Source organism: Mobula birostris, chromosome 6 (assembly GCF_030028105.1).
Source record: "Mobula birostris isolate sMobBir1 chromosome 6, sMobBir1.hap1, whole genome shotgun sequence".
NCBI classification, from domain to species: Eukaryota; Metazoa; Chordata; class Chondrichthyes; order Myliobatiformes; family Myliobatidae; genus Mobula; species Mobula birostris.
This window is the reverse complement of record NC_092375.1, coordinates 43,923,980-43,951,043: the sequence shown is the minus strand read 5'-3', so window position 1 is coordinate 43,951,043 and position 27,064 is coordinate 43,923,980. Positions and strand designations below refer to the sequence as shown.

General features: G+C 40.6%; 1 protein-coding gene across 1 annotated transcript; it reads left to right on the top strand.

Moving 5' to 3' along the window:
• Positions 1-508: 508 nt before the first annotated feature.
• Positions 509-26,298, top strand: LOC140198998 (signal-regulatory protein beta-1-like). The gene is made up of 7 exons (XM_072260366.1): positions 509-600; positions 694-1,017; positions 1,872-2,165; positions 2,747-3,040; positions 11,618-11,719; positions 12,843-12,913; positions 23,239-26,298. The coding sequence occupies exons 1-7, from the start codon at positions 552-554 to the stop codon at positions 23,503-23,505; spliced, it is 1,401 nt and encodes a 466-aa protein (XP_072116467.1). The 5' UTR covers positions 509-551; the 3' UTR covers positions 23,506-26,298.
• Positions 26,299-27,064: the final 766 nt, after the last annotated feature.

Below are 27,064 nucleotides of genomic sequence, written 5' to 3'. Positions count from 1 at the left end.
GAAATGAGAACTTAAGATGCCCCTCTCAGCAAGTCCGGCAGCGACATATTTTCTGCTTTTCTGTTTCATGTCTAAATGAAATGATAACTCAGTACCGATGCAGCGTCTCCATGCGAACTTCCCTCCCACAGATGCTGCTCATTCACCTTGTTCTTCCAGCACATCATTACCCCTGAGTCTCTTGAATCACACTTTCTCTCAGAAATGATAAAAAAATTTTTCTCTTATTTTTTTTTCTCTGGATGCTCTCTGACCTGCTGAACGTTGCCAACATTTTTTCGTTTTTATTTAAGTGCATCTGCTAGCTTTTCAGAAAATATTTTCAGTGGTTATTTACAAATTCCAGCTTCTCGTTTGCCTATTTCATCAGTTGTCAGTGCAAGACGGCCAATGTTTGGAATGATTGAAGAGTTGTTTAATTATACTTTCCGCCAGTCTGCCACACGTGACGCACTGAAGTGAAACCGCCACAAATTCTGCAGCGATTTTACACATTATAAAATGACCATCAGAGCTGGGTGATTCCTGTCCCGACGCTTCCTTCACCCAACATGTCACTACTCGGAAGCTTATTGTACACGCTCTGGCTGTTTCTCCCCGGTAATTCACGCGTTCTCTCCGTTTGACATTTATTCTCGTTGCCTTCTCATAATTTTGAATCTTTTTGCTAATTGTCGTGATTTTCCGTTCTAGTTGCTCTGAAAGTGAACCAGACACCTTCAGCTCTGACTCTTCTCCGAGGACAGACAGCTAGGATCAGCTGTTCCCTGTTATCCGGGGACGAGCGGGTGGATTCGGCGAGATATTATTGGACTCGGACACGAGGCCATCCTGTAAACGGGTCCAATAATTTCCTGAAAAATGGCGCTCGGATCTCTGTATCTGTGAAGGAAGGCGGGCTGGTCATTCGGGAGGTGACTGTGGATGACTCTGACACCTACCTTTGCTCAGCGCTGAGAATGGATTCGGGTTCCTGGAAAACATATTTTGGAAACGGAACAGAAGTAACCATCCGAGGTACAGTACGTATGAAACGAAACTAGTAAACACTGGAAATACTCAGCAGACTGGGCAAAGTGTGAAGCTAGGGAACTGGAGGCAAAATCTCAGACCAATTGCCGAGCTGCAAAACGAGTCTTTAGGTCCCTTTCCCCAAAGGCGCCCTGACCTGTTGAAGGAATCCTGTCTTCGCGGCGTTTGGTTTGTGTTTTGCTTCTGACCCAAAGTAACCAGATTAAGCAACACCGAAACAATCTCCCGCATGGGGAGGAGAAGATATGTCGCCGAATACATCAGCGCCACATCCCAAAAATTCACTGGTAGAGAGGCGGTTAAAATAGCCGATGAGAAATCGGTTAAACACCGGAGCGATTGGTAATGGGGAACCGGAACTGCGATTGTTGGGACACACTGCCAGTGTAATTTGCGTTTTGTGACCAATGTGTGCCTGGTCGAAAGGAGCTGAAAAATAAAACTAGAAAGTGCTGGAAACTCTCAGCATGTCAGGTCACAGATGCGGAGAGAGAAATAGAGTTAACGTTTGGTATTGAAGAACTTTCGTTGGAAATCTTCGACTCTCCGACCTGACCTGCTGGATATTTCCAACGGGTTCTGTTTTTCAATAAAAAATTTAAAATCTCTGGCATCTTTTTTATTTTCACGTGCTGTAACATTTCAAATTCATTCCGTTCCCGGACTGTATTTTGTTTCTCTTCCTGCCGGTGTGAAATTTTGAGGCACAAAATAATCAACTCGGTTCAGAGTGTTACCTTTATATCGTGCACCGTCTTCACTTGTGTCCACTCTTGCTGTATGTATCCATCTGGGTTACAGTAAAATTCACCATGTGTTAATTCTCCCGTTCTGTGCAGCGAAGCCTGACGTCTCCCTCTCTCTGGATCTGAAGAACGAAGCCGCTGGGGTTCAGACCCTGATTTGTGTGGCGGCAGGATTTTTCCCGAAAGATCTGAATATTTCTTGGACTGTAACGGTAGATGTCTCGTACGAAACAGAGGCGGATCCGCTGAGGGTAAACGAGGACCTTACCTACAACCTGAGCTCCCGGCTGCGGGTGACCGACTCTCGGCGGGAGTCAGTTCCCGTCGCCACCTGCCTGGTTCGACACGTTACAGGGAGTGTGAAGACAAGTTTCATTTTCAACCGAGGTAAGTGGTTTACACAGGGAGTAAATCTCACAACCTGCTTCTCTCAACTACGGGTGAAATTTGGAAGTAAAATTAGGGATTTTTAATGGGGAATCGGAACCGTGAAGCATCCTTGTTGGAACATCCTACCAGCGTAACTTGCATCTTGTGACCAACATGTGCCTGGTCGAAAAGAACTGAAAAATAAAGCTAGAACGTGCTGGAAACACTCAGCAGGTCAGGTCGCAAATGTGGAGAGAGAAACAGAGTTAACGTTTGGTATTGAAGACCTTTCGTCAGAACTCTGCGTCTCTTCGACCAGACCAGCTGGATACTTCCAGCGGTTCTGTTTTTTTAACATTCTAAATCTCCAGCATCTTTTTTTACTTACACTCGCTGTAACATTCCAAATTCATTCCATTCTCGGGCTGTATTTTGTTTCTCTTCCTGCCAGTGCGAATTTTGAGACACAAAATAATCAACTCGGTTCAGAGTGTTACCTTTATATCGTGCACCGTCTTCACTTGTGTCCACTCTTGCTGTATGTATCCATCTGGGTTACAGTAAAATTCACCATGTGTTAATTCTCCCGTTCTGTGCAGCGAAGCCTGACGTCTCCCTCTCTCTGGATCCGAAGAACGAAGCCGCTGGGGTTCAGACCCTGATTTGTGTGGCGACGGGATTTTTCCCGAAAGATCTGAATATTTCTTGGACTGTAACGGGAGATGTCTCGTACGAAACAGAGGCGGATCCGCTGAGGGTAAACGAGGACCTTACCTACAACTTGAGCTCCCGGCTGTGGCTGACCGACGCTCGGCGGGAGTCAGTTCGGGTCGCCACCTGCCTGGTTCGACATGTTACAGGGAGTGTGAGGACAAGTTTCACTTTCAACCGAGGTAGGTGGTTTACACAGGGAGTAAATCTCACAACCTGCTTCTCCCAATTACGGGTGAAATTTGGAGATAAAATTTGTAAATTTATAAAACCATATGTTGAAAGCAATTCGTTCGGGTAACGCCTACAATATCTACAGTCTTTTATTGCGAAATAATTTATTTCAATTTATTGTATTGATAGAAAACTTGCGCTGTGTGTTATCGTGAATGTTTCAAATAATTTGCTACTTGTGAAGGTTTATGAAAGGAATTGGATAGAGACAAGAGCTGAGGATACCATGACGTTGGTCCCTGGACCAGAAGCATACACTGCCGTTTACTTTCTACACAACCCGCGTGATCTGCTAATATCTTCAACATTTTGTTTCTTCGTGCGCTTGCACCGACGAAGTATTCTTTTTCGGAACAGCGTTACTGCAAAACACATTCACGAATTATGGCAATAGGCTGCAGGTATTATCTAATGAACCAATTCATATAAATCCAATCAAACAAAACTCAATACTGTAAAATATAAATGGCGAAAAAAAAGTAGAATTTTACCGGACTTCGCCCATCGTCCTGTCTGGGTTAGTGCTCTTCCCCGGGTCCCTGGCCGATACTACTTGGCAACGCAAAGTTCATATTGTAAAATTAATCTAATTTATACTGTCTTCATCAATTGACAGTTGAAATTCCATGGTTTATAAACTGCACTAGGTGGCCAATTGCAACACCTTCAGCTGGGTCATAGAATTTATACCCCGAAAGTTGCGGTGCTCGGGGAAGGACAGCAATAGAAAGAAACAAATTCCGAATTGTATTTATTGTGATCATTTGCCGCCGAGAGAATTTTCAATTCATGGGTGGTCGTGAATAGAGAAAATAACAACGTTCAGCGGAATTGATTACTATCAGGGCAAAATTCACTTTCTCCCCGCCAAATTGTAGCCAATTCCAATCGCTATAGTGCGCAGGAAATCGAAGTTTCGGGTGTTCAGTGAACAAATGCCTTGCCCACTCGGCGGGCGCTGAATGATCAAATCCCAGGTCACGATGACTTGCTAAATTGCAGTTTTAGGTTGCGACGGGGTGTCCCTTTCAATCGCCTCTCACTGAAATTGAATTCATCATCATCATTCCAGATTTCCCTGCTCTAAATCACGATTGCATGGCGCTGTGCGAAAAATTAAACGGAGAGGAAGCAGAATTAATGTTTAAAGGGTTCCAGTTGAACCGCCAACAAGGCTGACTTCCCAAGTAGGTTGAACAACCAATAAAAGAAAAGGAATCAGAGTGGGACAATGCCAGCCATAAATGAACGACTGCAGCAGGAGCTGCTCCCACAAAAAGCGAATTTGGGGAATTAATGGAAAAGAAGTTGTAAATCGGGAATTGGAAGAGAGGGAGGAGTTTGGGGAAATTGCAATCGCCATGGTAGTACTACTGGGCAAATTATTGGATCTGTACGTGGACAAGTACCTGAATCCTCGTGGACCTCACCTTAGGGTCCTAAAGGAAACTGCTTCTGGGAGAGCTGATGCACCAGTTTTCATTTTCCAGAATACCCGAAAATCCGATTTGTCTGGAAAATGGCATTTTAACCCCTTTATTGAAGAAGGGAGGGGGACAGAACCCAAGAGAACTACAGGCCAATTAGTTTAATATCTGTTAAAGGTAAAATAGTAGAAGCTGTAATTAAAATATTTTAGCATGTTGAAAATATTATAGTGTGCAGAAAGATCAAAAGCAAAGTCAGCATGGTTTTCTCAAGAGGAAATGTTTGACCATTGCATTGGAGTTATTTAAAGGGGCCCTATTGATGTTCTATATATAGATTTCCAGAGGTATTGGATAAGGTGGCACATCAAAGGTCTTTGCAAAAATTAAAAGCTCACTGTAGAAGTTAATGTTGGGAAGGATAAAAGACCAGCTAGTCGAACAGAAAGCAGAGAGCAGACAGAATATTTGGCAAGATGAAACAAATGGATTGATGCTGGGTTCTTAACTTATTATGCTATATATGATTTGTATGAAGATGTTGACTGAATGATTGCTAAATTTGTTGATGACACAGGGACAGGAAGGAAAGTAGGATAGAAGGAGGCTACAAAATGATTATGGGAACTTTAAGTGAGCTGGGAAGTTCTACCATCTGGAACATAATATTGGAAAATAGGACATTGTCCACTTTGGTGGGAAAAATTAGGAAGTACTAAATTAAAAATAACAAAGATGTGGTAGGATCTTTAACCTGAAATATTGACACTCTGGTTCTTTCTACAGCTGCTGCTTGAACTGATGAGTGATTCCAGCATTTTCTGTTGTTATTCAGATTTGCAGCATCAGCAAAGGTCTGATTCTCATTCATTGCTGAAATCATTACCACTTCCCCACCAGGAATGTCCGCCTGAAATTATTTCTGTTGCTCTCTCCACCGGCATTTCTATCTGCCTGCTTTGCACTGTGTTCTTACGAGGTCCTTAATTTGAAACATTAACCTTGCTTCTCTTTCCACAGATGCTGTCTGATCTAACGAGTCTTTCCAGTATTTTCTGTTTTTTCCCTCTTGTGTAATATATATATAATATAATCTCTCCCCCTCTCCCCCTCTCCCCTCTCCCCCTCTCCCCTTCTCCCCCTCTCCCCTCTCCCCCTCTCCCCTCTCCCCCTCTCCCCTCTACCCCTCTCCCCTCTCCCCCTCTCCCCCTCTCCCCCTCTATGCATAGTTAATACAGTTAATTGGGCCCATCCAGTATATTTTAGTGCCTGGCCCAATTAGCCAACCTTTAATGGAAATAGTTAAAATATTATATAAAAAGAACAAACTACCATTTAACTGAGTAACAAAGTGTGCATTTAAATGAAATACATAACAAATTGGAATGCTACCAAAACTACTGGTGGTTGCTGTCTTATCTAGCGATGTGCGGGGAAGTTTCTAAAGTGGAAAATCCACTGCCCAAGGGCAGTCCCACTGTCTCCTCGGAAGTCCAGATCCAGTGATACGGGCAGACAGCACAACCGGGGTCTCCTTGGCTTCTTCCCTGCCTCATCATATCCTTTGCTCTTCATGGACTGTTGCAGAACTGCCTTCCTGGCTGTTGGATCTCACTTTAGATTTCATTCACCCAGTCCGCCTGACATGACTTTGTATGCTAGAGCAGGCATGTCCCTATCTCACTGTGGTATGAAACCCTTCCCTGGCTACCCTCACCTGCTTTAGCCTGCCTGTCGAAGCAGTGTATCAAGGCATGGCTGCTGACGCATGCAAACAGCTACTTCGAGCCACAGGGGAGATGTGATTCTGGTGGGGAGCAAAGTTAACATTCAAGATGATTGTTGATACCCTCAAATTCTTCATAGTTCCTAATTTGTTGAAGTAGTGAAATCATTTCATGTTTCACTCCCGGCCGTTTCGTCAATCTCCAAGCCAGAATGCTTGAAACTACAGTGACAAAACAGTTCTGAATTGTCTTACTGCTTTTTTCTTTCAGAATGTCTTGAGTCTTTGAACCTCTCTTCCTCAAAGGGTAGTGAAGACAGAAGCTTTGAATTTTTTTTTAAGGTTGAGCTACATGGATTGATAAGTAAAGGGGTTAGATGTTATTAAGGAGACGAAAATGTGGAGTTGAGGTTATAATCAAAAAAGCCACGATCTTACTAAATAAAGGAACAGGCATGAATGATATCTCTGCCCTAGATTTGAATTTGTACATACGTATTAATATAAGATGGTTGGGGCTAATCTACGGAGACTATAGGAAACTTTGCCCTAAAATCCTGTGCTATATTGAAATAATAATGTGAAGATAGTCAATGATGGTGAAAGGACCTATACCTTAGGTAAGACTGTAAGACATGGCCTTAGTAACTCTGTTTAGTGGCTGCAAAGCAGGTTTGTGGATCCAAATCAGAATAGAAGTGACATTGTAACTCAAGACTTCAGATTGCAGTTCTGGATTATTGGATTTTCCCTTGACAACAGTCATACAAATAGTAAATCTAATATTAATTTTCAGATTTGGTGTCTATCATTCAATTAGCATCTCTCCAAAGCTAGAAAATTAAACACAGTTGGACAATTTCAGAAAAGCTCACTCTGCCCAGGAAAACTAAGAAATTAATAATAACTCTAATTATCAGTTTCTGCACATAAGAAGCCAAAAACTGGTCTGGCCATTCCACTTTTGCCATAAACATCAGGACATATAACTGGAATGTACAATAGCTGATGATTTAGAAATGATCAAAGATACAACTGTGTGTTAAAGGCACAAGATTTACTTCAAGGAATTACATTTTATAAAACACCTTTATTTTAAAGCAACTACAACCATTGAATGAAATGCATCATCTTTACAAATCCTTCCATATCTTTCATGGTGAGACAATCCATAAATGAAGACATCAGTGTCCCTAAGTAAAGATACCTGATGCAGTACTTCCAGGAAACAGCTGCATTGTCTCCAAAAGCTACAACCACTCTTTAAGATATGAACGTTTCATACAAAACAAGAGTTAGATTTACTCCAGGTAGTTAATTTGAAGAATATGAGAATAAGTAGAAGTGGTACTTTAATATATAATTTATTCTCTAGTATGACTTTGAAAGGAAATATTAAGTAAGTGCCCCTACAAATGTGATTTAGAAACCTTCAGCTCATTTTCAGTTGTCCATCCCATTCTTGTAAATGAGAAATATGAACAAAAGTAACATCAAATAGATTAAATTTTTAACTCCTTTGGTTATGATAGGTTCCAGTAGCAATTTATAAATGGTTTGATTGATTATAGTGGCAATCTCCAATGTGAGTCAAGAAAACATCTCATTTTAACCTCTACAAACTGTCAGATTGAAATATTACCCATCAGCCTGAAAAACAAATAATTGTCATTTGTGCCTTGATCCAAATCAAAAATAGCAGAAGCAGATCCTGCCCTTGGTTGGCAAACCTCTGCCTTAAACCTGCATATAGATTAACACACGGAGGAAAGGAGAAGACAGAGAAAGAACACATAAACATTCTGCAATTAACCACTGTTGTTTGTAGAGGAAGTTGAAGTTATGCTGGTTACTTCAAGAAATGCAGTAGGCATGGGGATAGAGAGCTCAGTAAAGGATACATATTTCATGCTTTCAAGTGTGCTCCAACAGTTCTGTACGTTATTATCTGATCATGGCACCAGCTTCCATTAATATCATTGAATACAGAATCAACAGGCTGATGTACGCAAAAGCTGGTCAGTTGCCACATCCAGTTTGTGAATTAGGAAGCAGGCATACATCAGCCTTATCCTCGTTTCCAAATGTTTGTGTATTGTTTATTTTTCATTAACAGCTTGATGATTTATAACATACATACTGTGGTAATTTATAATACACCGTACTGTGGTAATTTGTTGACGTGTGGCCAAGTGGTTAAGGCGTTCGTCTAGTGATTTGAAGGTTGCTAGTTCGAGCCTTGGCTGAGGCAGCGTACGTGTCCTTGAGCAAGGCACTTAACCACACATTGCTCTGCGATGACACCGGTGCCAAGCTGTATAGGTCCTAGTGCCCTTCCCTTGGACAACATCCGTGGCATGGAGAGGGGAGACTTGCAGCATGGGCAACTGCTGACCTTCCATACAAACATGCCACCAGGCCTGTGCCCTGGAAACCTTCCAAGGCGCAAATCCATGGTCTCATGAGACTAACGGATGCCTACAAAAAAATGTGGTAACTTATAATACACCATACTGTGGTAATTTATAATTTATAATACACTACTGTGGTAATTTATAATTTATAATACACTGTACTGTGGTAATTTACAAGACACCGTACTGTGGTAATTTATAATTTATAATACACTGTACTGTGGTAATTTATAATACTGTGCTGTGGTAATTTATAATTTATAATACACCGTATTGTGGTAATTTGTAAGACACCGCACTGTGGTAATTTAAATTTTATAATACACCGTACTGTGGTAATTTATAAGACACCATACTGTGGTAATTTATAATTTATAATACACTGTAATGTGGTAATTTACAAGTCACCGTACTGTGGTAATTTATAATTTATAATACACTGTATTGTGGTAATTTATAATACACCGCACTGTGGTAATTTATAATTTATAATACACTGTATTGTGGTAATTTATAAGACACCGCACTGTGGTAATTTATAATTTATAATACACCGTACTGTGGTAATTTATAATATACCATACTGTGGTAATTTATAAGACACCGTACTGTGGTAATTTATAAGACACCGTACTGTGGTAATTTATAATTTATAATACACTGTACTGTGGTAATTTATAATTTGTACTGGGGTAACTTATAAGACACCGTACTGTGGTAATTTATAAGACACCGTACTGTGGTAATTTATCATTTATAAGGCATACGAGCAGAATTAGGCAACTTGGCTCTTCCAGTTTGCTCCACCATTTCATCATGGCTGATTGATTATTCCTCTCAACTCCATTCTCTTGCCTTCTCCCTGTAACCTTTGACACACTAACTAATCAAGAACCTATCTACCTCTGCTTTAAATATACTCAATGTCTTGGCCTCCACAGCCTCCTGTGGCAATGAATTCCACAGATTCACTACCCTCTGTCTCAAGAAATTCCTCCTCATCACTTTTCTAAATGGACGTCCCTCTATTTGGAGGCTGTGCCCTCTGGTCCAAGACTCACCCACTATAAGAAACATCCTCTCCACATCCGCTCTGAGTAGGCTTTTCAGTATTTGATAGGTTTCAATAAGATCCTCGCTCATTCTTCTAAACTCCAGTGAATACAAGCCCAGAGCCATCAAACATCCCCATACATAAACCAGGAAATTACGGGCTGCTGAGTCTGAGATTAGTTGTGGGAAGGTTATTGGAAGGTATTCTAAGTGGCCAGATATATGAGTATTTGGATAGACATGGACTGATTAAGGATAGTCAGCAAGGCTTTGTGTGTGATAGGTTATGTCTAACCAGTCTTACAGAGCTTTTTGAGGAAGTTACCAGGAAAGTGGATGAAGGCAAGGCAGTGGATGTTGTTGACATGGACTTCAGCAAGGCATTTGACTAGGTCCCCGCATAGGAGGTTGGAAAAGAAGGTTCAGTCACTCAGCATTCAAGATAAGGTAGTAAATTGGATTAGACATTAGCTTTAAGAGGCCAGGGAGTGGTAGTAGATGGTTGCCTCTCTGACTGGAGGCCTGTGCTTAGTGGTGTGCCACAGGGATCGGTGCTGGGCCTATTGTTCTTTGTCACCTATATCAATGATCTGGATGATAATGTAGTTAACTGGATCAGCAAATTTGTGGATGACGCCAAGATTTGGGGAGTTGTGGACAGTGACGAACGCTATCATGGGTTGCAGAGGGACCTTTCAACTGAAGCTACAAGCATTCTTCAAATCCTTCCCCATCTTTCATTCTTCAGTCCTGACGAAGGATTCCGGCCCGAAACGTCGACTCATCATTTCTGACTGATGCTGCCCGACCTGCTGAGTTCATCCAGCGTACTGAAAGCGTTGCTTTGACCCCAGCATCTGCAGATTATTTTGTGTTATAGTTCATCTGGTCCAGGTGACTTACCTAGTTCTAGACCTTTCAGCTTCCCAAGCACCTTCTCCTTAGTAATAGTAACTGCACTCACTTCTGCCCCCAACACACTCGAATTTCTGATATAACGAAGACTGATGCAAAATATGTATTAAGTTTGCTCCCGTTACTACATCTCCAGTGTCACCTCCCGCATTCCAATATCCACTCTCACCTCTCTTTTACTCTTTATATCTGAAAAAAAACTTTTGGTGTCTTTGATATTTTTGTCTACCTTATCTCCATATTTCATCTTTCACTCCTTGTGTTTTTAACTTTGTCTTCTGTTAGTTTTTAAAAAGTTCCTAACTTCCTCTAACTTCTCACTATTTTTTGCTATATGATATGACCTCTCTTTGGCTTTCATGCTGCCTTTAGCTTCACCAGTCACCCACGCTTGCCTTGTCCTCCATTTTGAATACCTCTCCATCTTTGCGATGTTTCTAACCTGCACCTTCCGAATTGCCCACAGAGACTCCAGCCTTTGCTGTTCTGCTGTCATCCCAGTTAGTGTTCCTTTCCAATCAACTTTGGACAGCTCCTCTTTCATAGCGGATTATGCTGTGGTAATTTACAAAATACTATATCGTGGCAATTCACTGTATTGGTAATCAATGAAGTATGACAGTTCCTTGGCATGAATAATTAGATCATTACTCTGTATATCATCTTCCATGACAGTGTGGGTTTTGTCCACTGAAAGGCTATTTTGTGCATTTAAGGATTTTTGTAGAAATAGAATTAGATTTTACATAAGCAGAAGTATTGTTGATATTCTGTGTGAAGATCCGAAGAAGGTTATCTATTGGCATATTTCATGAGGACAACCTCTGAGAAATGGTAGATTTAAATATAGTTCTGTCTTAATGTACAATTTATGTTATATGTATGAGTCTATTTAAAATATTTTATGTAAAGTAACATGCATCAGTTAGAGATCTATTTGCTTTTCATTGTGACATTGTTTTAATTTACGTTTCAATTGTAATTTTGAAGGATTCCCCAAGTATTATTTTGCTCTGCTGACTCTTACCCTCATTGTACCATTATGCCTCTGGATCATTAATAATCGATGTTGTAAACACAAGAATGGAAAAGGTAATCAGATACATTGTTTATTTTTACTTGGTAACTGAACTGAGTATATCAATGTGAACATCCCATTTAGTTCTCAAGCAAAAGTAATTAGAAAAGTGAAAATCTGTTTTAAATTCTACTCAAATGACATTTTCTAGAGAGAATATTGTTATGTTTCGTAACTCCAAAACATAAAACTAATCTAAAGAAAAACGCGGGGAGACCAGGACAAATGTGTACTCTTTGTATTTATTTTCAGTGAGGTGCGTATTTATGGTGTGGTGGCGTAATGACGTATGGCATTCACGTACTTTTACATATAATGAATTATTTATATGAACAAAAAATGCTTAATCAAACAATATATTTACAATATTACTCAAATATTACTGATATATTAAATGCACAACAAGGATAATAACGTAGCCTACAAAATTACAATAGTTCATCTAAAAAATTGCATTTGTTACATACACCTGTTAGGGTGCATTCTCCAGATACCTTATAAGGTAACCGTAGCCTCCTCTCGCCTACTCCAAATCCAACAATAGGCTCGTTTTGCCTCTTCCCCCATCCTATGAGCTGCTTGTTTTTTGCTCCTTTCAAAATAAGCATATCAGAAAATGAGTGCAGCTAAATATAAATAGTTCTGCATCCAATTAAGCCAACATAGCTTTCAAGTATAATTATTAATAATAATTTATTTATAGAATACTCTTCATACAAACGATGTAGTTCAAAGTGCCTTACAATTAGATAAAGTTCAAACATGAAAATAAAAGACAAATAGATGTTAGTTAAAAACAAGCTTAAGTAAGTAGGTTTTGAACTGGTGTTTAAAATTGTCAACTGAGTCTGCATCCCTTACAGTTTTAGGTATTCAGTCCCACAGTTTAGGAATGTAGTTTAAAAAAGCTGACTTGCCAATTATTATTTGAAGAATTAAAAATTGAAATGCTGATACTGATTAGTATCCAATTGTTACTTACAGTATCAAGACTGTTTCTTTTTTTTTGTTGATTTTCAATAATAATTAATAAAAAGATTTAAAAATGCAAAACAGTAAAAAAAGACTGTTGCTTCTATGTGAAAATATATGTCCCACTAACCTGAGATGCTTATGATATTCATGGTATTTTTATAGATTTATCAGCCCATGACAAAAATGTTGATAATCAAACAAAGAGAAAATGGAAGAAAGATTCAGTAAACAGAGTAAGTATATACTTTGAAATCAAACAACTCCCACCCCCACCCCATACCGTATGCACATGATCTCTGATGTACTGAAAGTTCAGTAAAGTATTGCCAGCTTATTTAAATTAATTTACCGGTGCCATTAGATGGGAGGCACCAAGAAGGCAAAGTGGGGAATACATGGAGTCTGTTGAGTGGAATATATTTTAACTGCCTAGATATTAAGTTAATGCCAGATTGAAGGTTTCTACAATTGAATGACTTTGACAAGTGGTGTCCCACAAAGGCTGGTACTGGGAACCTTGCTGCTTTTATAATATATCTGTAAGATATATATTTCAACCTTCATATATATTTGTAAGATAAACAATACATTATAAATATGTATGGGTGTGGGACGTTTGATGAGTAAGTTCACAGCTGGCATGAAGTTGATAGTGTGGAAGATTGTTTTAGGCTGCAGTGTGAGACTGTGCCGATGAAACATGGCATATGGAGTTTTATCCAGACAAACATGAGGTGGTGCAGTTTGGGAGCCAAATGACCATGCATGGTAGGATTCCAGGGAGTTCTGACAGCCAGATGGATTTTGGAGGACATTCAAAGGTCCTTGAAGGCGATTGCACAGGAAGATAATTAGTTAGAAAGGCACGTTCGATTGTGGCTTTAATTAGCTGGGGAAGGAAATGCAGAGGTAGAGAGGTTATGCTACTAATTTATAAAATATAGGTCATACCTCAGCTGAAGTACTGTGTGCAGCCTGAACCCCAATATACAGGAAGGATATGATAGAGCTGGGATAGAGAGGAGATTTGCCTGGGATGAAATGGTTCACTCCTGAGGAGACTGTTGAAGTCTTATCTGTTCTCTGAAGAGTGGAGGACATTAAGAGGGGACATGGTAAGGTATAAGAAATTATTAGTATAGATAGGATAGACAGTAGGAGCTGTCTTCCAAATCAGAGGCAGTTAAAATTAGATGACACAGGTATAGGTTAAGTGGGAGAGATTTCAGGGGGATCTGAGGGGGACCTTCTTCTCTTGGAACACACTTCTGAGAGTTTAGTAGCAGCTGGTTAACTGAAGGTATTTACGAAGTGTATAGATAAGCACCTAAACTAGCCAGTGGTATAGTGGCATCAGCATCAGACTTCGAGGCGATTGGTCCCGGGTTTGAATCTGGCCATCTGCTATCATGCTTTACATCTGTGTGTTGAGCTAGCAAATTGACCCCATAAAAACAGTCAAATGCTAAGAAAACAGTAAAAAATGCTGTCTGATGTGCCACAAAGTGCGAAAAGGAACAGCAATAGATGAGCACCTGAATCGCTTAGGCAGGGAGGGCAATAGACCAAGTGTTGGGAAAGGGCATAATACAGACGAATGCCCACTGGATGGCATGGATGAGCTAAGACCATAAGACATAGGAGCAGAATTAGGCCATTCAGCCCATCGAGTCTGCTCCACCATTCCATCATAGCTGATCCTGGATCCCACTCAACACCATGCACCTGCCTTCTCGCTATAACATTTAATGCCTGACCAATCAGGAAACTATCAATTTTCACTTTAAATATTCCCATGGTCTTGGCCTCCACAGCTGCCTGTGGCAGAGCATTCCACAGATTCACCACTCTCTGGCTAAAAAACTTCTCATTTCCTTTGTTTTAAAGGGTTGCCCCTCAATTTTGAGGCTATGCCCTCTAGTTCTGGATACTCCACCATAGGAAACATCCTCTCCACATCCACCTTATCTAGTCCTTTCAACACTCAGTAGGTTTCAATGAGATCCACCCTGCATTCTTCTAAATTCCAGTGAATACAGACCTAAAAATGCCAAACACTCCTCATATACTAACCCCTTTGTCCTGGCTATCATCCTCGTGAACCTCCTCTGCACTCTTTTCAAAGACAACACTTCCATTCTGAGATAAGGGGCCCAAAACTGTTGACCATACTCCAGGTGCAGCCTGACTAGTGTCTTATAAAGGCTCAACATTATCTCCTGGTTTTTATATACTATTCCCCTTGAAATAAATGCCAACATTGCATTTGCCTTCTTTACCACAGACTCAACCTGTAAATTAATCTTCTGTTTCCTGCCTGTCAGCCATTCCTCTATCTATGGCAGTATCTGTCCTGTAATGCCATGGGATTTTATCTATAAGCAGTCTCAGTGTGAGGCACCTTATCAAATGCCTTCTGGAAATCCAAGTAAATGACATCCACTGCCTCTCCTTTGTCCACCCTGCTTGTTACTTCCTCGAAGGACTCTATCAGATTTTCCAGGCAAGATTTCCTTTTACAGAAATCATGCTGACTTTGACTTATTTTATCATCAATCTCCAAGTTCCCTGAAACTTCATCCTTACTAATGGACTCCAAAGTGGGTCTGCCTTTGCCCCTTCTCTTGTCAGTAGAAACAGTTCTGCTAGGCCTAGTAGCTAAGGCACAGGTGAAGACCAAGAGCTGGACTAGGTTGTCAGAGGCTGTTAGAGTCGCACGCCATTTAGAGCATTTTATAGATAGTGGGAGCTTATCCCCACTACCACCCCCGGGCTATGACAACCATAGGAACTTGAGAGTAGGTTACATGGTTGGCAAAACATTGTGGGCTGAAGGGCCTGTAATGTGCTGTAGATTTCTATGTTTCTATGTTCGAATATCAACTCTCACCCTCCTTTTACTTTTTATATAATTGAAAAAACTTTTAGTATCCCGCCATGCTATTGGCTAGTTTGCCCTCATATTTCACCTTTTCCCTTCTTATAGCTTTTTTAGTTGCCGTTTGTTGGATTTTAAAAACGTCCCAATCATCCAACTTCCCACTCACTTTTGCTGCATTATATGCCCTTTCCTTGACTTTTATACATGCCTTAACTTCTCTTGTCAGCCACAGTTGCCCACCCCTGCCATTTGAGAACTTCTTCTGTGGGACGTATCTATCCTGTGCCTTGACAACTATTCCGAGAAACTTCAGCCACCTCTGCTCTGCCATCATCCCTGCCAGTATCCCTCTCCAGCACAACTGGGCAAGCTCCTCACTCATGCCTCTGTAATTCCCTTTATTCCATTGTGATACTGATACATCTGACATATGCCTTTCCCTCTCAAACTGCAGTATGAATTCAATCATATTATAATCCCTGCCTCCTAAAGGTGTTTTTCTAACCTTAAGCTCCCTAATAAGATTCTGTGTTATTGCACAACACCCAATCTAAAATAGCCTTTCCCCATGTAGGCTCAAGCGCAAGCTGCTCTAGAAAGCCTTCTCATAAGCATTCAACAAACCGCCTCTCTTGCGATCTGACACCAACCTGATTTTCCCAATCCTTTTGCATACTGAAATCTCCCTTTGCAAACTGAAGTCCCCCTTTGCAATTGTGTCATAATCCTTATTACATTCCTTTTTCAGCTCCCTTTGCAATCTCAACCCCACATCTTGGCTACTATTTGGAGGCCTCTATATGATTTCCATAATGTTTTTTTCACCCTTGCAGTTTCTTAACTCCACAAAGGTTTGACATTCTCCGACCCAATGTCACCTCTTCCTGAAGAAGTAATTACATCTCTTGCCAATAGGGTCAAACCACCGCTTAAGCCTATCTGCCTGTCCTTTTGATACAAAGTATATCCTTTGATATTAAGCTCCCAACTATCACCATCTTTCAACCATGACTCAGTGATGCCTACAATGTCATAATGCCCAATCTCTAATTGCACCACGAGTTTGTCTATCTTATTCTGAATGCTACGCACATTTAAATACAGCACCTTCAGTCCTGCATTCTTCTCCCTTTTGAATTTTGCCTCTGTGGTACAATTTAACTCTTTGCACTGTCTGGAGTTGTACACATCATTGGTTTGTCCTTCCTTACATTCATATTACACCCATCATGTACTCGCAGGCTCATCCTCAGTTCTATCATACTGGTTCCCATCGCCCTGCCATATTAGTTTAAACCACTCCCAACAGCTTTAGCATATCTGGCTGCAAGTATATTGGTCCTCCTCAGATTCAAGTGCAACCCGTTCCTTTTGTACAGGCCACTCCTACCCCAAAAGAGGTCTCGATGATCCAGAAATCTGAATCCTTGCCCTCTGCTCCAATTCTTCAGCCACACATTTATCTGCCACCTCATTTGTTTCCTATCCTCACAGTCATGTGGCACAGGCAGCAATCCCAAGATACCTACCTTTGAGGTCCTACTTCTCTACTTCCTTCGTAACGCCTTGTATTCTCTTTTCAGGACCTCCTCCCTTTTTCTATCAATATGTACCACGGCTTCTGGCTGCTCATGCTCCCTTTTCAGGATATTGTGGATGCGTTTAGAAAGATCACAGACCCTAGTACCTGGGAGGCAAACTACCATCCATGTTTCTTTTTTGCGGCTACAGAGTCACGTATCTGTCCCCCTGTATAGAGTCCCCTATTACTGCTGCCATCCTCTTTAGTTCCCTAGCCTTCTGAGCCACAGGCCAAAATCAGTACCAGAGGCACGGCTGGTGTTGCTTCACCCAGCTATGTTGTTGCCCCCCCCCCAACAGTACTTATTGTTGAGGGAGATGGCCACAGGGGTACTCCCCACTTTCTAATGTTTTCCCTTTCCTCTCTTGGCAGTTTATCTGTGTCCTGTAGCCTTGGGGGCGAGTTGGGCCAACTGTAGCAGAGTCAAGTGTCCTGTTTCCATGTTGTATGAATCCCTGAGTCTAAGGATTTAATATTCATTTTAACCTACTCCATTTACCATGACTGCACAATTATTATCTTCATTGTTAGCAGCTCCTAAATATTGAACTGTGAGGGAGACTGAAGGTTACCTTGGTTTCATGTCCCAGATATAGCTGGTCAGAATGCCATGCCCATCCCCTTGGTGCAGATTTTTCCTTGATGTTCTTCAAGGTGGATTTTATTTTCATGCATCTACCTATGCACATTAAATTATTGTGGCCTTCATCTAGAAAACCAAAAGCTATGTATGTACACCTCTTTCTTCCAGAAAAACTTTCAAAAACAGACTCAAGTAATGTAGTTGCCTTTTTTGCTAGCTCTTGTTTCTTTCTCAGTAAATTTTTGATTCAATTTTAACAAATTACATATATCAGAATTAACCTCTGCCTAATGTGAAGAACATTAGAGGCACCTTATGTCTTACTACCCCGCAGATATAGCATTCTGCACCATTACAACATTCCCATCATTATATTCTTTCCACACTGACATCAATGAATAACTACGTGGGTAAGGAAAATGCCTGCTCCATAGTGAGCAACATGCTAATTTCCAAATGTGGCTGCAGATTGGTGAGAGGTAAATCATTCCTCTTAAAGTTGAAGCATTTGAGGGTAAGGCCTATTGATAGAGGGAGGTCAGAGTTGGAAATATTTATTTTGTTTATCTTTGTGAATGTTGCAATGAAACTCACTAGACCAATGTGTTTCCATAACCTAGCGAAGTATTGGAGGTGGGAACCGGGCTGCTTGTTTTCCTTGGCCAACTATTTAATTCCAATTTTTTGGCTTTTGGTTACACATTAATTTTGTAGAGTTATTGCCCTTTGAGGTATATTACCTGATGTGTTGATAGCTAAGCGGGTGGTAGCTACTATTGAGACATTTTGAAGTTGCCAACAACCTGTGGAGCCTATATCTGTAGTAAAAAATGGAAATGCAGAAGTTACTGACAACGATGTCCTATGTCCCCTCGGACTACATAGCTAAAATTCCAAAAGGTAAAAACTTTCACAAATCTGGAAAGTGAGATGAATTTACATTTTGTATTTTCTTCTCACTGTAAATACCCTTCAGAAAATCAAATCAAGGCATAACTGTTTTAACAGCATAGTATGCCAGAAATATTACTAAAATAAACTTTGCTTTTGCTGTATATTTTTTGTAGAACATAAACATTCTCCTTTCCAAAGTAAAAAAATCTATCGCTTTTAAAATAATCAAAAATACTTTTTGTGAAAAGTATGTTGATATTATGGTTCCTACCATAGTCTCTTGTCTATAGTATATCTTATTCTTTATAATGCTTTCTGTACATTATAAAAGGTGTTTTTATCACTTTGTGGCTTGCTGATTGTGAGTATTTTTTAATGTACTGTATTTAGTTTCATGCCTGTTTGGTTCTTTTAGCTAGAACGAAATTGCCAACAAAGTGAAATCCATGTCACAGAGCTATAATGAGTGACAATGTGGGTTTCCTCCAGGTGCTCTGGTTTCCTCCCACAGTCCAAAGACAAACTGGTCAGTAGGTTAATTGGTCATTGTCAATTGTCCCATGATTAGGCTATGGTTAAATCGGGAGTTGCTGGGCGGTACTGCTCGAAAGGCCAGGAGAGCCTGTAACTCAATAAATAAATAAATACACAAATCAATCAAGGAGGCTTTTCTGTGGTACAGAGTGCTGTTTCTTTATATTTGCCCTTAAAATCAATTTCATTGTTAATAATCAATTGCACAAGTGATGTCACTTTCATTTTGCATTGTATTTCAGTTTCTAAGTATGTAAAATGACCTGAAAAACGCATCCAGTAAATGAGAATGTTTGCATTATGCGACATGTAGTTTGCATTTACATTTAATGGGTTAATGTACTTGAAACTTAACTATTAAGGAAGTACAGTCTGCAATTTTAAACTTATTCTTCACCTTTCTACTCCTTAAGACTTGTAAAAGTTAAGAGTAAAAATTCGCCCTCTCAGTGGTTTTCACATTACGGTGCCCAGATGGTTTCTTCAGGTGTTAGAACAGTCCAGGCGCTGTATAGTAGTCAAGTGAAACATCTTGGCTGCAATTTTTTGCATATAAATTTACTCGTGCACATCAGACCGAGAATGCAGTTTTCACTCCACATGTGAGGTTGAGGTTCAGTGGGTAAGAAACTAAAGTGCTGTTGATCACACGTTTTTACAGCTGGACAGATATAAAGTCAACCCCAATTTTATTGTCACATGTACGTACAAATACATGTTATGTACAGGTGCAGTGAAAAACTTAACTTGCAGCAGCATCACAGGCACACAGCATTACATAAGCAATATTCACAAGAAAAACATAAATTATTCACAATTGTTACAAGAATGAAAACAATTAGAACAAAACAAGCCCATTTTAATGTAAAACCATCAAATTAGTCATAGCGTTGCTGTCGCTTGCTTCTATTGTCTGCGTGATGTGTGTTTTTCCCTCTTTCTCTGCGCAGTGGTTATGGTCTTTCTTTGTTTTAATTGAGTTCTTTGTGTTTCTTGCTTTGTGCCTGCCTGTAATTAAACCAATCTCAAAGTGTATCATTTATACATTCTTTGATAATAAATGTACTTTGAATCTTGAATCTTTGAAGATGTAGAGTTAAGGTTTTGCTGACTGGTTCAGGAACTGAGGGAGAAAATCTGCAGATGCTGAAAATCAGAGCAACACACACAAAATGCTGGAGGAACTCAGCAGGCCAGGCAGCACCTAAATGAATCTCGAAGCCATGTGGTGCAAGCTAGCAGCGAAGACATGTTCCCAGAAAGGATACATGGTTGTAGTCGCGAGTCTGGATAAGCACGTGGCCACAGAGTTGGAGAGCAGCAGGGATCACAGAGGGGGAGCAGTGAGAGAGGGTTTCACTGAACTCCCATCGAAGGGGAGGTTTAAACTTCTTCAGGGTAAGCATTTCTGGAAGAGACTTCACAGTGTAGTAATCAAATCACAAACAAGAGAAAATCTACAGATGCTGTAAATCCAAGCAACACACACAAAATGCTGGGGGAACTCAGCAGGCCAGGCAGCATCTAAGGAAAGTCATTGTTCTTGAACCTGATGGTGTGGGAGTTCAGGCTTCTGTACCTCCTGTCTGACGGCGGCTGCACAAAGGTGGCGTAGCTTGGATGGTGGGGATCTTTGATGGTGGAGGTCTTCTTTAGCCAGTGCCTCCTGTAGATCCTACCAATGGTAGGGATGGATACGGTTATAATGTATTGGGTGGAGTCCACTACTCTCTTTAGCTGCTTATGTTCCTGCACGTTCGGCTTGCTGTGGCGCAACCATTCAGGATATGTTCAGCACTACATCTGTTAAAGTTTGTTCGTGTTCACTGACAAGCTGAAGCTCCTCAACCACCTAAGGAAGTTCAAGTTTACTGTCACCTGGCTCTACACATCTACAACCAAATGAAACAATGTTCCTCTAGACCATAGTGCACCCACAAAACATACACACAGCAAATAAAATAAAACCACAAGTAGGTTATTAAAATATAACTTAAAGTTCACATAATGCACAGCACAGTAAACAGCTCACTATCCTAGTGATGCATACTTGGTGGTGACAGGGTATTCATTAGTCCCACAGCCTGAAGGAAGAAGTTGTTACTCAGTTGCTTTCCTTACGATTGGATCTTTGTGCTGTCGCGAGGACTGATTATCTGATATGTTAACACCCAGGGGTTTAAAGCTGCTGAGTCTCTTCACCATTGATCCTCCCAACGTAGATAGGTGTATGTGCTCCCCCCTTCCCCTTCTTGACGTCAACAATCAGCTCCTTAGTTTTACTGATATTGAGTGCAAGGTTGTTTTTGCAGCACCAGTCAACCAGGTGACATATTTCACTCCGGTAAGCTGTGATTTGTCCAATAACAGTAATGGCAGTATTATCACCATCTGTGATTCATCCAGAAACAGTAGTCTCACTGGCGAATTTGACAATGGCGTTGGAGCTGTGCTTAGGCACAGTCAGCTGTGTAGAAAGACTAGAGCAGGGGGCTACGCATGCAGCATTGAGGTGCGGCAGCGTTAAAGATCATTAGGGAGGTGCCCTGCCATCCTCACTGATTGAGGTCTACTGATGAGGAACATTAATTTTTTGCTCGTTAGACAGACACCCAAAACAAGCAGAAATGTTTATGGTGCAAAGGCTGTTTAGTAGGTTCATGCTTTATGTTACAATATTTTTCAAGTCTTTAGGAAACATTCAGAAGAACAAGCCTGCTTCTACTTGTAGAATCCAAGCTCTCAAGTAAATTGCATCATCTCAGCTGCTGCCTGATGTAGGTCAAGGAAGAAAACCTGGAATTTGCATGGATTAATAAATTCTGGCTGATAATTTACTTGGAGTTCATTACTGAGTACGTAGCAGCAGAAAGTGAATGGGGTGAACTCTAAGGCAATTTATCTAGGGATCTGACTGGTTTAACAGTTGGATGAACAGTGAAATGTGAATTGCCGGCACTAAACTCTCTGATTCCAACAAGCTTGCTGGTCTTGCATCAAGGTCTCTCTTCCACCCATCTGATATATTTATCTGGAACGCTGCATTTGCAAGGCCCTTAGCATTGTCAAACATCCCTCCTGTTTGACCCACAATCTCTTTGACCCCCCCCTAGCATTAGGCAGCAGGTGTTCCAGCTTTAGAACAAGTAGTGTTTGGACAGGAAACAGCTTGTTCTTCCAGGCCGTGAGACAACTGAACTTCCTGCCACCTCCCAGGTCTCATCACTTATGAAGTGCCAGTAGTGTTATATTGTTTACCTTTTAACTAGTGTCATAATTGCACCTTATGCTAAATGTCAAATTTTTTTAGATTATGAGGACACTCAGTCCTCGTTTATTGTCATTTAGAAATGCATGCATTAAGAAATGATACAATATTCCTCCAGTATGATATCACAGAAACACAGGATAGACCAAGACTAAAACTGACAAAACCACATAATTATAACATATAATTACAACAGTGCAAAGCAATACCGTAATTTGATAAAGAGCAGACCGTGGGCATGGTAAACTTCTGGAATATATTTTATTATGTGTGGTAATATCCTTTTATGTGTTGTGTGTGAGTTACTGTATATGTACCTGTTATGCTCCTTGATCTGGGGGAAGGTTGTTTTGTTTGGTGGTATACATGTATATGATTGAATGACAATAAACTTGAACTTGAAAGGACTGAATGCAATAGCTGGCTATTGCTTAAAGATAGCCTACTGTCTTCCAGGCAAGATTCCCTTCTTTTCCAATGATCTTTTGTGATCTGTCTACAACTATGGTAATGTGACATTGGCCAGAAGTTCAAGAATCTCTAACACGGACTTGGAAATGAAACTGATTATAAAGGAGGAAGTTGCTGTCTCATTAGTCATGATTTTACTGAAAATAAAAATTGGCCAACAGTGCTAGTAGTCAGACTCATGGTCATGAACACACAAATCCACAGCCCATTGGTATTTGCTGCTTAAGTTTAATTGCAACATTTCCACATGGTTTTGCTGTGTACAGCATTTATGCCAAAGTAGGTTCATCTAAAAATGTAATGAGGAACAAAATATAATGATACTTTTTTATTTTTGTGTTGCAGGTTAACGTTTCTTTAAGTGATGAAACTCTGCAATATGCATCTGTTTATTTTAGCAATCCTCCCACGGGGAAGCAAAGGCAAGAATTGAGAAGTCCAGCACAGGCCCATGAAACAGAATATGCTGCTTTAAAGGTCAAAGATAAAAATAATCTTATCTATGAAGAACCCGTATGTAACTTCACAGTCAGCGTTTGTCCCACATCAAAGAGAGCCCAGAGTGCTAATTGCCATACAACCACAAGCTTTTCTCTACAACAATTTGCATAGAATATAAGAAACAGAAACTAGAGAAGGTGGCAAAACTCCTGAAACTGACGTCTTCTTTCAATGAGCTCATGACTGATAGCACGTCTGTGACCCATTCCCGATTCCCTGGGGCTCATAATCCTATTGATCTCAATAGCTGAGCATTGTGTGTGTCCGTTGAGCCAGAGAATTCCAAACTAGGTCAACATCTTTCTTTCCATTGCAACTTTGAATGACTGAAGCTAGTGGTGGATTCTCTTGTAAAAGCGAACAGTCTCCTGTTGGTTCCTCTTTGAATCCTATGTTTCATGAAGAAATCTGCTCAATCTCTCTTCACAGGACCACTCTTTCATCTCAAGAATCAATCCAGGGACTCTGTCCTTGACTGAATCAAAGGTAGATTTATGCTTTCTTTAATAAGGAGGCATGTGCTCCAAACCTGTTTTCATAATATCAGAAAGACTAGCTTGATTTTGAATTCCAAATTCTTTGCAATGAACACCCATTTCTTATCTACTTTTCTACTTGCTTGCTATACTTGTATCATCGGACAAAGTCAGCATGGATTTGTGAAAGGAAAATCATGTCTGATGAATCTTACAGAATTTTTTTGAGGATGTGACTAGTAGAGTAAATAGGGAAGAACCAGTGGATGTGGTATATTTGGATTTTCAATAGGCTTTTGACAAGGTCCCACACAGGAGATTAGTGTGCAAACTTAAAGCACACGGTTTGGGGGTAAGGTATTGACGTGGATAGAGAATTAGTTGGCAGACAGGAAGCAAAGAGTGGGAATAAACAGGACCTTTTCAGAATGGCAGACATTGACTAGTGGGGTACCACAAGGCTCAGTGCTGGGACCCCAGTTGTTTACAATATTAATGATTTAGACAAGGGAATTAAATGCAGCATCTCCAAGTTTGTGGATGACATGAAGCTGGGCAGTAGTGTTAGCTGTAAGGAGGATGCTAAGAGGGTGCAGGGTGACTTGCATAGGTTAGGTGAGTGGGAAAATTCATGGCAGATGCAATTTAATGTGGATAAATGTGAGCTTATCCACTTTGGTGGCAAGAACAGGAAAACAGATGATTATCAGAATGGTGGCCAATTAGGAAAAGGGGAGGTGCAACGAGACCTGGGTGTCATTGTACACCAGTCATTGAAAGTGGGCATGCAGGTACAGCAGGCGGTGAAAAAGGCAAATGGTATGTTGGCATTCGTAGCAAGAGGATACGAGTACAGGAGCAGGGAGGTACTACTGCAGTTGTACAAGGCCTTGGTGAGACCACACCTGGAGTATTGTGTGCAGATTTGGTCCCCTAATCTGAGGAAGGGCATTCTTGCCATAGAGGGAGTGCAAAGAAGGTTCATCAGATTGATTCCTGGGAAGGCAGGACTTTCATATGAAGAAAGACTGGATCGACTAGGCTTATACTCACTGGAATTTAGAAGATTGAGGGGGGATCTTATTGAAACGTATAAAATCCTAAAGGGATTGGACAGGCTAGATGCAGGAAGATTGTTCCCGATATTAGGGAAGTCCAGAAGGAGGGGTCACAGTTTAAGGATAAAGGGGAAGCCTTTTAGGACTGAGATGAGGAAAAATTTCTTCACACAGAGAGTGGTGAATCTGTGGAATTCTCTGCCACAGGAAACAGTTGAGGCCAGTTCATTGGCTATATTTAAGAGGGAGTTAGATATGGCCCTTGTGGCTAAAGGGATCAGGGAGTATGGAGAGAAGGCAGGTACAGGGTTCTGAGTTGGATACCCAGCCATGATCATACTGAATGGTGGTGCAGGCTCGAAGGGCCGAATGGCCTACCCCTGCACCTATTTTCTATGTTTCTTTTTCACATCTCAGGAACTAATACCTTAAGACTTTAACACACCAATGATTTTACCTTCTCACTTAAAAAAAGGACTGGCAATTTCTTGTGAGCAATGAAATTAAGGCAGCCCCCATCACCATGCCTCTCACCACCCTGTCCCTTCTATCACCATCCACACCAGCATGGACCTTCAGCTAGCAACTTCATCCAGCATGTTGGCCTAATGCTTGGTGAAGGCCGACACAACATAAAGTCTTCAGCAAATACAGGTGTCATTGGGCCAGGCTTAAATTAGCTCTGACTGCAGAACTGCTTTGACAACCACCCAAGTGTGATATTAATCAGCTGTTTTCAAACTTTTGAACCACCAACAAACTTTTAATTCAATTAAAATCAAGGACCCCCAATTAATTCAGGAAGTTTCAAATGAGCTGAAAACAGCCTCTCTCCATCAGAGTCATTATTGTCAACAGAAAGAATTGAGTTGCAGAATCTGGTAGTGCAGTGAACAAATATTCCAATAGTATTTTTAGGAACCTGCAAGAAGTTGGTGCGGTATCACAAGGAGTCCATTGTCAGGGAGCAACAGGGAATTAATCAGCAACAAGAATGTTTTGGACTTCTGCATTTACACATGATGGCACTGGGGCCTGCAACATCCTGACACCTATAGACGGAAGAGCATTTCTTAGGAAAACCTGTTTCTTCATTCTTCAGACCAAGTATTTTCAAGATTATACTCCATCTGCCACTTTCCTGCCAACTTGTTTGACAAGTCCACAACTATTTGCAGATCCTTTATTTCTTCTTCAAAGCTCAGCTTCCCTCTTGGATCTGGATTGCCATTACTCAGCTTTTCACCTAAGCCATTAATAGATTTGAAAGCAGGAACCTCCTACTGCTTCCAGAGGCAGTCACTCGTGCCAACTTTCCAGTCAGACAGTGACTTGTTTATCGCACAACACACTGAAGGAACTCAACAGGTCGGGCAGCATCCGTGGAAACGAACAGTCAACGTTTCGGGCCGAGACCCTTCAGTCCTGACGCAGGGTCTCAGCCTAAAACATTGACTGTTCGTTTCCACGGATGCTGCCCGACCTGCTGAGTTCTTCCAGCATGTTTTGTGTGTTGCTTTGACCCCAGCATCTGCAGATTATTTTGTGTTTAGTGACTTGGCTATTCCGTATCTCACTGCATGACTCCAATATTTCAAAACAGTCAATCATTGTTTATTCAATGTGAAGTCCAACTGATTATTAACACTTTAAATGCTTAAGATACAACACAATGCTAAATTAATCCATTATATTTTCATATGCATTTAAAATTAATCTTATTAATAAATACAATATATTTTAGATTTAATCATATTTGTTATAGTTCATTTTTGATAAGAAGGAACAAAGAATAGGAAATATTAGAGACATTACTCCCTTGTGCCTGCTCCACCATTCAATAAAATAGATAAATAGGTTTGTTATTGGCCACATGTACTGTGGTGCAGTGAAAACTTTGTCTTGAGTGTTCATGCAGATTATTTCATTACAGCAGTGCACTGAGGTTGTACAAGGTAAGTCATAGTCATAGTCATACTTTATTGATCCCGGGGGAAATTGGTTTTCGTTACAGTTGCACCATAAATAATAAATAGTAATAAAACCATAAATAATTAAATAGTAATATGTAAATTATGCCAGGAAATGTCCAGGACCAGCCTATAAACCGTAATAGAATGAAGAATGGAGTGTTAC

Coding starts and splice junctions, on each gene's coding strand:
- LOC140198998 (XM_072260366.1), top strand. CDS start 552: ATGTCACTACTCGGAAGCTTATTGTACACGCTCTGGCTGTTTCTCCCC. Junction 601..693: donor GCTCTGGCTGTTTCTCCCCG/GTAATTCACGCG, acceptor TTTCCGTTCTAG/TTGCTCTGAAAGTGAACCAG. Junction 11,720..12,842: donor TAAACACAAGAATGGAAAAG/GTAATCAGATAC, acceptor GTATTTTTATAG/ATTTATCAGCCCATGACAAA.